This window comes from Durio zibethinus, chromosome 25 (genome assembly GCF_047325235.1).
Source record: "Durio zibethinus cultivar Kanyao isolate XHJ-2024 chromosome 25, ASM4732523v1, whole genome shotgun sequence".
NCBI classification, from domain to species: domain Eukaryota; kingdom Viridiplantae; phylum Streptophyta; class Magnoliopsida; order Malvales; family Malvaceae; genus Durio; species Durio zibethinus.
Genome location: NC_143186.1, coordinates 1,090,443 through 1,103,562, shown reverse-complemented (window position 1 = coordinate 1,103,562; position 13,120 = coordinate 1,090,443). Strand labels below are relative to the sequence as shown.

The 13,120-nt window shown below is 33.1% G+C and overlaps 1 protein-coding gene across 2 annotated transcripts in view; it reads right to left on the bottom strand.

Annotated features, from left to right (window-relative positions):
- Positions 1-13,120, bottom strand: part of NUA (nuclear pore anchor) — a 41,696-nt gene that overhangs the window by 13,225 nt on the left and 15,351 nt on the right. For both annotated transcript variants that reach the window (XM_022861905.2, XM_089754762.1), the window contains 14 exons: positions 13,005-13,078; positions 11,568-11,670; positions 8,363-8,497; positions 8,150-8,248; positions 7,746-7,787; positions 7,586-7,639; positions 4,801-4,980; positions 4,592-4,639; positions 3,373-3,423; positions 1,947-2,027; positions 1,795-1,869; positions 1,515-1,699; positions 1,336-1,438; positions 320-436 (listed from right to left, as the gene is read on the bottom strand). In XM_022861905.2, coding sequence (XP_022717640.2) covers positions 320-436; positions 1,336-1,438; positions 1,515-1,699; positions 1,795-1,869; positions 1,947-2,027; positions 3,373-3,423; positions 4,592-4,639; positions 4,801-4,980; positions 7,586-7,639; positions 7,746-7,787; positions 8,150-8,248; positions 8,363-8,497; positions 11,568-11,670; positions 13,005-13,078 — 1,347 coding nt within the window. The remainder of the gene's footprint in view (positions 1-319; positions 437-1,335; positions 1,439-1,514; positions 1,700-1,794; positions 1,870-1,946; positions 2,028-3,372; positions 3,424-4,591; positions 4,640-4,800; positions 4,981-7,585; positions 7,640-7,745; positions 7,788-8,149; positions 8,249-8,362; positions 8,498-11,567; positions 11,671-13,004; positions 13,079-13,120) is intronic.

Below are 13,120 nucleotides of genomic sequence, written 5' to 3'. Positions count from 1 at the left end.
TGATATTGAGTTATGAGACTCTGGGATCAACTGGGCTTGCAAGTGCTGGTATCAGTTTAAAAGTGTGTGCTCGGTGAAAATGGGTTGTGAAAGTAAAGAGATTTTGCCCTTTGTATTTTGTGTTTACTTCATGTGATTTTTCTTTTTCAGCTAAGCCTGAACCTAAGGTTTAAACCACTTAAGCCCAAAGTTTAAGCTACAGGTCAGTTAGACAACATGAGCCTGAACGCAGCCAAGCATGACAGGTGGGCTCATTTCCAGCACCAAAAAAAAGAGGCAAAAGAATTTGACAAGCAAAACAAAAAGAAAAATAAAGTACATTTTCACTTTTATGTGCATCTGCCAATTTACGCAACTCAGATGCCTCCCCCTTCATTAAAGCCAATTCTTGTGATGTTTTAGTCAACTCCTGAATGGTCTCTGATTGTAGAATAACCTGTTCAAAAAGGATATCATCAAAGCAATCAAGAGTATTACGAAATCCTCAATAATTGGCATTAAATAGGATGGTTAAAGCTATAAAAACAGGTAAAAAAATCCAGTGTAACTAAACATAGCTCAACACAAGACAATCTTTCCTGACAAGCACATGATTCGAGCATTCCCTTCAAATCAAAGATTAAACTCAAGCCTAGCAAAAATAAACATTTTAGCCATCACTTAATTGGGAATGTCCTGAGATCACAACCTAGAAATTTCTAATTCAGGGCGAGTAATATAAGGAATAAATTAACCCAAGACAATTTAATCATATAGAATGGACGAATCTAGAACAGGACTATGCAGATGTATTTGAACATATTCAAATATTACCAGTGTGGTCAAAGGGGAAAGTCACCCACAACAAACTAGGAACCCCATACTGCTCTAGAAGTAGAGTGCCAAAAATGTGCTCATGCAAACTAAAGCAAGGTGCAAAAAAAAGTACATAGAAGAACTTATATTTGCATCCAATAAACTTAAAAATACATAGTTTAAAAGTCGACTCCACTCCATTCCATTGCCTGATGTTTAAAAATTCAATTTATGGATTAAATACTGCCAAGTATAATAGATACTTTGATTCATGTTACCAAAAATACAGGGTACTCTGTTTCTCAAGATGGAAATGTAGGGAACTCAACTACAATGCATATAACTAAACCTCTAAGGAGCACAAACACTGATATGATGAGCAAAAGGAATTCCATAATAACCATATCAACAATTTTAAAAGAAGGATACTTCCTATTTCATTAAGAACAATGCCATATGACTATCAGAATAATTACATGAGTTCATGATTAACAATGTACACATCAAAAGCCTTGTCAAAGTTGTGTGCATTGAGCAAACCTGTCTTTCATAATTGGTTTGAGCTGCATGCCACTTTTCATGCTCCTTCTCCAGGTTTTCTTTCAGATAAGAAATTTGAATCTCCAATGCCACAATTTGAGAACTATATGCAGAAGGCAAAGCATAAGAAATCATAGACAATCAAAATAACCACAAAACATACAGCGGAACAATTCGACCTTTTAACTGCGGCTTCCTCCTTTAAACTTGTAATTTCTGCTAATGCAGATGAAAGAGCCTGTTCCTTTCCTGCAGTTGCAGAGGCAACTTCCTCTGATTTCAAAGAAGATTCATTCTCAAGTTCAGAAACCCTCTCTCTAAGTGAACCAAGCTCAGCTTCTAAAGATTTCTTCAACTTTTCAGCCTAACAAATTAAAGAAAAAGGAATTATATATATAGCAGATCAGCTAACCATTTACAAAAAGTTCATCAGCCAAAATATTAAATATTGCAGAATACCTCAATCTTGAAATTTTCATGTGCAAGCTCCATTTGCTTCAATGCAGCTTCATTCACTTGTGCTATGTTCTTATACTGCAAAGCAACATGTCATGCTATGACATAATTTCAACTACGTTAAAATCTTAAAAGCTCACAATGTAGACAACAACCTGTAGCATGTGATCCTGGTTAGCTTTTACTTCGTCCTTTAGTTTCTCCATCTCTTCCTTTGCCATCGGCAATTCTGCAACCTATTGGACATTTACCCAAACCAAGGAAATGAACATTAGAACCAAAATTAACGCAATATTCAATTCATCATCAGTGAAACTCGGGAGGCCAACGACATACAGAATTACAGATCAAAAAAGATTTCAATCAAATTCAATCATAATTCAAATACAGCAACACATTCTAACACGGAATCCAGAGAGATAATTTAAGGTGTTTATTCTTAGCAATCAAAATATATATTTTATAGAACTAAGAAACATTAATTGACATAGTCAAGTGAATATCAGATGTTTACACAAACCAGGAAACCAACATTAGAACCAAAATCAACACAATATTAAATTCATCAGCAGTGAAACTAGGGAGAGCAAGAATATACAGAATTACAGATCAAAAAAATTTTCAATCAAATGCAATCACGATTCAAATACAGCAACACATTTTAACACGGAATTCATAGAATTAATTTAAGATGTTTCTTCTCAGAAATCGAAAAATATATTTTATAGAACTAACGCATATTAATTGATGTAGTCAAGGTGAATAGACATGATTCACTATGTTACCAGATTTTATCAGATCAAGTCTAGATTTCGTGAATAAAATCAGGTCAAGTCGAGTTTAGACTTAGTTTTGATCCAGTTGTTTTTGGTATTAATTGTCCAAGTTTCAGCTTGCATCAGATGTCGCTTTGCCTTCAACATTTTCCGCCGCTAGTTTTATGTACGATACTTGGTCTTACAAACACAGAATAAACATAGCAAAATAATAGATACAAAATTCCACATAAAGAACTTCAACAGTACACATGGAAGCTTTGAACTAAATGAGCCAGGTTTTTAATCCAATGAACATTTACAACACACAAGAATATCTGTTAAGCATAGAGAGTTCTCTCATATTTTATGATTTAAGACAATCATGATAAGAACTTACAAACACCAGAATCTTGAAAGTCTCTTCTTACAAGAAAAGGATCTGCATTCATATTGGTTTCTAGGAGCTATGCAACTAAGTCAAAAGTAGTATGTACAAGGAAAGTTTGACTATTCTTTTTTTTTTTTTTTTGAGGAAAAAAGAAAATGCCTTAATAAAGGTATTAAGAATGGTACACTGGAACTTAGTTTATGTGTCGCCTTCAAATAGCTGTATTTACTTTTCAACTGTTCTTTCAATTTTCTTCTGGAAAAATGAAACTTGGTTGTTTAACAATTTAAAAAATATTCCAATGGTTTTGGCTCAGAAAAAAATCAAATGCCAGAGTAGCCATACACGATGTTACAAGCAGAAAGCACTGGCAATGAAACATAATACAGACACCTCATTAAAAACGAATCAAACCAATACATGAAAAACACTGACCTCATTTGTTGAAATAGAGGATGGTCCAGTAACACCATCTATTGCCAAAATCTGCATCAGAGTACCAGCAAATAATCGCCAAGAAAGCCAAATCAGATACAAAGAAGACATACCAAACAATGCAAAAAAATCCTTTATGAAAATGTATAAAAAAAAGAAAGGGAGGAAGAGAGGAGGAAGAATGGGAAAAACGTAGTAAATGACAATTTGGGAAAGAAAAAATAAGTATTTTACCAATATCCAAATATCGTACATCAGCAAATCAAAATTAACCATGAGTTACAGGAGATCAAGAGCATACTGCAGATGAGATAGAAGAAAATGGTGTTCTAAATGTTTACTAATTCATAAAATGATTCCAAATACTGATGCAGTGGCAAAGTAGACAAACCGGTTGTTAGAATTTGAGACTTTCAATAGGAAGGTATGATGTTCAAACCTTGGGAATGACTACTTAGAATGGCGAATCAGAAAAGGATACCTCAGTAGTGTCACTCAAGGTCCATATGCCTCCATGCATATAATAAAAATAATTAGTTCCAGATGTAGAAACTAATCAGAATTAGCTTCTGTGGGCCTCATTAGAATTTGTGTTCTAGCAACAACACATACATATGATTGAAGCCTAGAAGAAATAACACTCAAAAGCTATAAATAATGGCTTTTCCCAAATTAATCTCTTGATACATCCATATAGCAAACCATTTTCGCCAATCCTTCAAACCCCGCAAAACTTAACCCAGGCTGGCATTGAATTTATTACCATTTGCCTACATTCAATTAATGCTCCTTTTCCCTTTCAATTATTTAACAGATATTTTGGGCACTGAAATGGTGAAAGTTTAATAGCAGTCAGCAGAGGTCATAGAATAAAAGCCAAAAGTGCTCCAAGGCCCAACTTTGATCTCAAATATAAGATTGAAATCTAGCTTAGGAGGTTACAGAGATATGAATAGATGAGAATTTACCCCAACGCCAAAAACAGATAGGGGGACAGAATATCAGAAAGTAGTCAAAGCAAAGTGTTTGGAGGCTGAAAACAACCCTTAAAAGACCACTCTAAACAACAAAGTTGCAGACAGAATAAAACAACTACTGATAGAGAAATCTCTAAAAATACAGTACAAAGAACAGAAAAGAAATAATACACTTCACAGGGAGAAAACATCTAAAGTGGTAAAATAGTAATTACCTAACATAAGAATATAGAGAACATTACCTTAGCATCAGAAGATTTAAGATTTTTCTCCAGATCAGAGAGTCTGGCCTGATAAAAATATATTTTAAGAAAAACAATCAGAACAAAAACTCCTTTAGAAAGAAAAATATTTCTCCAATGACTGCAAAAAAAAAATGCACATATAACTCCTAGAGCAGATAGGAACTGCAGTGCAATAATTCAAATAGAGTTTAAACATATGACATTACCTCAGAAACAGCAGCCCTCGCCTCAGCAGCAGCACAAGCATGCAAAGCATTAGCTAATTCTTTTCCTATTTCTTCAACTTGTTTCATGGCATTTTTCAGAGTCTGCTCACGGTCAGACATGAGAGTACGAACATTATCCCTCTCTTCTTGCACCTGTTTCTTAGCTTCAGCCCATTCTTTCTATAAAATTTAGTTGGGCAAAAAAGTTTGTCATGGAAAGAAACACATCAGCAATTTTTGAGAAAGCAGAATAATGCCAAAGGACAGCAAATAAAATTCCTTCAAAAAATATTTGACCAATCAACTAAAGCAAGAGATGCTTCAGGCAGTGCTACTAGATTTCGCAGATATCCCATTCCAAACTTATTTCTAAACTGATGATAAGAAACATCAGACTTTCATGAAAACCTACATCACACATCCACACCCATGCCATAGCAAAGTCCCCCCCCCCCCCCAAAATCCCCCTTTTATTCATAGATACAAAGGAAAGTTAAAATGTAATTAAAGGAACACAAAAAGAAATCAAGAGAAAAGATACAAAAGAACCAATTGCATCCAGTGTTGTCAGAAGCACAAAGCATACTCTAGGAGATAGAACCCTTAAATCACCCAAGGCGCTAGGGTAAAAAAAGAGCTCTCGCTCCAGTGAAGCATGCATACACCCACACAGACACTACCTAAGTGGAGATGCATGCATGCATACCTCTCTCACCCTAGTGGAGTAAAGCGACACACACCCATACACATTCATACATTGTATGTAGGTATGCAACATACATACATATGTATATGTGTATGTATGTATAATTCGTACATAAACACCCAGAAGGAAAAACTCTTATGTGTTATGCATAATAAGCTTCAGATATATTTTTGTAACAAACTGCTTCATTTAGTTGCCTAATACGTTCAATATGACTCTACAAAACAAGCATGATTGGATGCGACAAAATTTGGCTCCAATGGAGATATTTTAGAATATCGTACTTCCACCTAGGCTTTTATTATTGACAATTGCTGCTGTCTGATACTTCCTGCACCGACAAAAAAAAAAATGTCATTATAATACCTTTACACTATGTTGAATTGAGGGGAGGGGGGAAAGGAAAGGAAGGAAACTTTTCCCTTATTTGGTTATCATCATATAAATTAAAATAAAGGCAAAGGGGGTTGAGCACCCCTCACTTTCTCTCAAAAGCTCCATTTTCAAATTACCCCAAATAGGAGTAAACAAAGAGGAAAGGAAAGGAGTAAAATTTTTTTAAAATGTAAAATAACTTCTATGCCCTTATTATTTTCCAATTTTCAAGAACACCACTATGATATTCAACCATTGATACAGCCTTTAAATCTTTAACAACTCATTCATCAACTTTTTTTGGTCAATATCTTCAACTTCTACAATTTTTTTTAATTTACACTTGGGTATAAATTTTTTTCATTTTGTTGTCACCTCACAAATTCTAAAAAGAAAAATTAGAACTTGACCAAACACATACAATTGTAGGAAAATGCTGATATTTATAGAAGTTTATGGTTAAGTTTCTCTTAATAATAAATATTTAAGTTATTGAATTTCCTCATTAATGGATTAATTTTGAAAAGAAAAAAAAATATCATTGTATACCAATAATTCCATACATTCTTTTATGGATTAATTGTTAAAAATACTCTTTTTAATTGACATTATTTTTCTTTCATTAACTTTCAAAATTATTTAAAATAATTAATGTCAAGATTATTAACATGATAAAAAAAAAACTTACTTTTGAAAGAGTATAATTTGAGCAGAGTAATATAATACATCCTTTCCTTTCCACAGCTTAACCAAACCAAAGTTGTGATCAGTCCCTTCCTCTCCAATACTCATTTTAGCTATCCAAACAAGGGAATGAAAGATCCTTTCCTTTAAAAACCCCTCTTTTCCTTTCCTTTCCTTTCCTTTGCTGTCCTTTACTAACCCCAGTCCAAAAATAGTCGGAAGAAGAAAAATACATGGTAGAAAAAGTTTATATTTACGGAAGAAAAGTTGAATCTATATGCTCTGCTTTTAGGTAATCAGAATTATGGGGAAAAAGTTCTAATTTTTTGTCATTAAAACAGAAAAGAAACATATTAAAACAGTGGAATAAAGCCCCTCTTCTAACACACGATAACAGAGGGATATGCCCCTTGTTTTGAAAGATTAAAACAGATGCATATTTATGTGCTTTAGTAAAGAAAAAGATCTAAGAAAAGAATAGGTAAGAAAGGAAAATGAAAATACAGAAGATAGAAAACGTCTACAGAAAGATGAGACAACTTTTGATCAAATAAAATAATTGAATGGAAGAGAAGGGGAAGAGAGAGAATAATCAAGATAAGATATCAAACGCACCTTTTTCAACTGAAGAGAGATATGAGCCTTGATTTCCTTATGGTCTCAAGTCCGTTGCTGAATACTCAAAACTGAGTTTCAAGATTGGCCCTTTTTCTACCATTAAAAGGTACAGCCCATAACAAGGATAGACAGTAAGAAAAAGAAATCAAAAGAGACACTTCAATCAGGTAGGCCTTTTTGTGCCTTCAGCCTTACAAAAAAGTGCGCCTAAGCGCATCAATCGTGCACCTGATCAAAAGTGCCATGCCCAAAAGGGTGTGAGGTACGTTAAGGCACAGCTCCTTAACAACACTGATTACATCAAGAACAATATAAGAGAACATTTCAAGTTACCAAATACACCCACCCAAAATTTTCCATAAGATGTTGTTAATGTTGCAAAATAAACCCGACATGACACACCTCTATTTGTTTAATATACTCTTCTTGCCTTCTTCTCTCCAAAGCTCTTGTTTCCTACAACACAATTAGATAACAGTGTGATACAACCAAAATACTTGTCAAGTAAGTACAGATGAGGGAACAAAGATATATTCAAAATAAAATAACTAAAGCTTGTTACCTCACGAACTTCCTCTGCACTCTGGATAGTATCCAAGCTAGCCTGCATACAATTACATTAGAATTTTTATTGGTACTGATCAAATGTGAAAGAAACAAAGTTTGGGTTGATTCTTTTCTTTCTTGCTTTTTGCTTTTGGAAACAACAAAACAAAGTGCTCAGATAGAAAATGCAAACAATATTTTTCAAGAAATAAAATGAAATTTTTGATAAAAAATTTTATGATTTGACTGTTATGTAGAACAATTATATAAAAATTAGTATTTAATTTTAGTCATTAGTTCATTAATCAATTATGATTTTGTTTTTATCATTTGCTTTGGTTTTATAGAAACTTTTAAAATAAGTGAAATTAAGTTTAAAAGCAACAAGGAAATTAAGCCCAAATCAATAACAATATAAACCTGCAGTCGATGAACTCTCTCTGACAAGCTGCGAACTTCATCACATGCTCTCTTTTCAGCATTTGCTAGCATCTCTTTTTCATGTTTCAATACAGACACCTGATGAGAACAAAATGTATAAACAGCAAAATTGGCAACAGTCAGAACGACAAAGTTTGCCAAACACAATACATTGGCAAGTCAGAATGACAGTTTTCAAAACACAACAATTACCTCCATTGTCAATTTCCGAGAATGCTCCTGAGCAGCATTTAAAGATTCAAAACTTTCACGTAGCTTCCTTTGGTAGTCAACAATTAATTGTGAGAACTCCACATTTCTCGCCAGAACACCATGGATTTCATCCCTCTGTGATGTTCCACATGCAATAAAAAAGAACTGAATGTCAACACTAACATGTAAATTTCAACATACATAAACTAAACAAAAACCAAGACAGAAATTTGAAGAGTAGAGAGCACTTTCCATGAGGATTAAGTTACACTTTGCTACTTGTAATATAGGATCATTAACTGATAAGCTAGTAGAGATAGGAGAGGTTATGATATGTGTCTCCAAGAAATTAAATGGGTAAGGAAAAGGCTAGAGAGATAGAAACACGGGGCTCTAAGCTTTTATACACAAGTAAATATAGGAGTAGAAATGGAATGGGAATAATTGTAGATAAGAATTTGAAGAATGATGTGGCTAAGGTTAAAAGAAAGGGAGATAGAATTTTATATATTCAACTTATGTTAGGAAAAGAAACTGTTAATGTCATTAGTGCTTATACCCTACAAATAGGTTTGGATCAAGCAAGTAAGAAAAAATTTTGAAAAGATTTAGACGAAGTAGTGCAAGTTATACCAAACAGAGAAAGTTTTTTATTAGAATAGACATTAATGGTCACGTAGGGCAAGATTGTAGTGACTTTGAAAGGGTGCATAGAGGATATGCCTTTGGAAAAAGAAACGATACCAATGTTAATATTCTAGAGTTTGCTACTGCATTTGACCTAACTATATTAAACACATGTTTTAGGAAAATAGATTCACATTTGGTGATTTTTAAGAGTGGCTCAAACGCTAGTCAAATTGATTTCTTTTTTATGAGGAAAGAGAAAAAAAGTAGCTGTAAGGATTACAAGGTTATATCGAGTGAAAGTGTGAGAACACAATATACATTGCTAGTTCTAGATGTCTTTCACCTCCGAGGGTTAAAAAGGATACGTCAAAATCAAGAACCAAAATCAAGAACCACGTATTGAGTGGTGGAATTTTAAGGGGGACAAAATGTTATCTTTTAGAGATAGGTTGGTAAAAAGGGTTGATCAGAAACCTGATGAGGATGTAGAAGAAATGTGGGAAAATTTTTCTACAAAAATTCAAAGGTTGGTAAAGAGAAATTTGGTGAATTTAGAGGATGTGCACCATTAGGAAAATAATCTTAGTGGTGGAATGAGGATGTGAAAATAATAATTAAAGCTAAGCGGGAGTGTTATAAGAATTTAAGGAGCAATAGGAACGAAATGAGTTATCTAAAGTATAAGACAACATAAAAAAAAAAAAAAAGCAAAAAGGTTATTTGAAATTCAAAAACTAGGATAAATGAGGAATTATATAGAAAACTAGAGACGAGATGGAGGAACAAAGATTTTCAAATTTACTAAAATGAAGGATAAGAATAATAGAGATCTTAATAGCGTAAAATGTATCAAAGACAAAGAGGACAGAGTTTTAGCGTAAGGATAAGAAGATTAAAAAGTAATAGAGAGATTATTTTGATAATCTCTTTAATAGCAATTTTTAGCATGATATAGGTGAATTTAACATACCTTTTAAGGATATAAATCATGTGTTCAAATATAATATTAAAACATTTGAGGTTAAAAAGACTTTGATAAGGATGAAAGCAAAGAAAGATGTAAAAGACCAAAATCGAATCCCGATTGAGGTTTGGAAATACTTGGATAAAATAGAAATATGATGGTTGACGGATCTTTTCAACAAAATTTGACGTACTCAAAAGATACCAGAAGAATGGAAAAAGAGTATTCTAGTGCCTTTATACAAGAATAAAGGTGATATATTAAATTGTTCTAACTATCAAGGAATAAAACTTAGGAGCCATACTATGAAACTTTAGGAGAGAGTGATTGAATGTAAGTTGACATGAAGTCATTATTTACGAAAAACCAACTTGGATTTATGCCAAGATGCTCCACAACAAAGGCAATTCACCTATTGAGGCTTTTGTTAAAGGGTTTTCAGGCGAGAAAGAAAATTTTATATAAGATATTTAACGATTTGGAGAAAGTATACAATAAAGTTCTCCGAAAGGTGCTTTGGTTGACCTTATTGAAGAAAGGGATTCCTTTAAAATACATTAACATAGTTAAAGAAATGTATAAAGGAGTTGTTACGAATGTGAGAACATCTGGGAACTTGACTGATGGCTTTCCCAATACCTTAAGATTCCATCAAGGGTCAGCATTAAATCAATTTCCTTTTGCATTAGTTATAGATAAGCTTACTAGACATATCTAAGATAAAGTGTCATGTTGTATGTTATTTGCTGATGATATAGTCTTAGTTGCCAAAACTAGTGATAATATTAATGAAAAATTGGAATTATGAGCATACACTGGAGTCTCAAGGCTTTAAATTGAGTAGATCTAAAACTAAATATATGAAATTTAAGTTTAATAATCATAGGGAAACGAGTGGTAATGTGATTAAGTAGGATGGTGAGGTAATACCAAAAAGTAGTCATTTTCAATATTTGGAATCAATTATTCAGAGCAATGGTAAGATAGAGAGGAATGTAAATCATAGAATTCAAACAAGATGGATGAGATGGCGAAATGCATCAATTGCGTTGTGTGATTGCAACATGTCTTTCAAGTTAAAGACAAAGTTGTCTAAAACAACAGTAGGGCCTGCATTGTTATCCATTAAGAAACAACATGAGAGAAAAATGAACATAACGGAGATGAGGATGCTTAAACGGATGTGGAAAGAATAAAAGAGATAAAATCAAAAATAAAAAGATTCAAGGAAATTTAGGGTTAGTCCAAATTGAGGAAAAGATGAGAGGTCCTTTTGAGATGATTTGGACATGTGAAACGTAGGCCTATCTGTACATCAGTTAGGAGAAATGAGCTTCTAAATTTGAGAGAGACCAAAGCTTCTAGAGTTAGACCATGAAAGAAGTGGATGTAAGTAATAAGAGATCATATAAGGTTAAAGAAGTAGATGAAAAGACCTTTTTACAGAAATAAGTGGCACAAGAAGATTCAAAACTACGACCTAACATGATTCTTTTTTTTGGCCATTCATACAACCGACTCTAGAGTTATGAGATATAAGGCTTAGTTCGTCGTTGTAGAGAGCACTTTCCATAAAAATAAGGATATAAAGGATATGATGGCACTAATTACCTCACGCTCAGCTTCTTTCATGACACTTTCCAGTTTCTCTCTTGCAAAATTCGCTTCAAGAGTCAACTTGTCACGCTCCGACCGTAAAGATATAATCTCAGCCCTGTCAATAAAAGATAACATAAAAGCTAATAATAAGATGTTTCACCAAGTAAAAACAAAAAGGAATTAGAGAAGGTGACTTTGCATTACAATTGCATCAAACACCATTATTAATAAGCACAAGAATGAAAATGACCCAAATAATCCAACAGTGAACTCTGCTACAAGAATTTGCAGCAACAGATCATTTGTAACACTACAATAATGCAAGTAGAAAAGTTGCTATAGACAAGTGACTATTAAGGTTATTAGCAGCTGCAAAAGAAAGAGAAATATTAAATCAACAGAATGTATTTAGCAGATACATTTAAACAAGATGAGGGGCTTTAAACTGATACATTTAAACTAGTCATAATCTGCACAGGAAACTTAAGAAATAATCATCAAGAAGTGTAAGGATTGTCAATTTAATTTTATTTAGCTTCTCTGTATTTTAAATAGCTTTTAAAGGAGGCTTCAGCTGCTGATTTATGGCCATAAAGTCTGCTGATATAGTACAGTTAAGCAGTTAAGCATTTCACTGCCTTCTTTCTAATAAAGTAGCCAAAAAAAAAAAAAAAAACTGCCTCTTAACAATAAGGGAATTGACTATCAACAGGAAATATTAAAATTTAAAAAAGAAAATGTGTACTTCCTCATTGAAAACTTAAACCTACATGAGTACACAAAAACTACATAGTACAGTTAAGCATTTCACTGCCTTCTTTCTTATAAAGTAGCAAAAAAAAAAAAAAAAACTACATCTTAACGATAAGGGAGTTGACTATCAACAGGAAATATTAAAATTTTAAAAAGAAAATGTTTACTTCCTCATTGAAAAGTTAAACCTACATGAGTACACAAAAACAACATAATGCGAGTGAAATTAAGGCATAGACTACATGCCAACAAATACACACTGAACCCCTGCTTAAAGAGAAATAAATAACAAACAAATAAAGAGACTTAATTAACATAGGATGGTTAGGAGGTTAGGATTGGGGGCTACTTTAATCTGAATACTTGAGAAAAGTAGGAAAGTTTAGATAAAGAAAAGGGTAAAAAAGAAATTCCTAAGCTTCAACCTAGGGTTTCCTAACAGTCACATCTAAGGTTGATAGCATCACAAAATCACAAAACAACACCCATATGACTATATCTCAATACTAAGAGTACATTGATTTATATAGGTTCCTAGAATCCCTTATCCTAAAAGAAATAGGAACTCCTACCGACACTCATTTGACTATATGACACATAGACCTAATTTACAGATAACATCCCCAAAAAAATTCTACTTTAAAGCCTATAACAAAGACCACAAATGAGTCTGGAAAAAATATAACAAGAACATACCTGGCCTTAGCTAGATCCTCTTCAAGGCATCTTAAACGTTCAGCAGCTTTTTCTTGCTCTTTCTTACTAGCTTCCTGTTTTATATATTATATGGATACAGCATGTCAGCAAATATA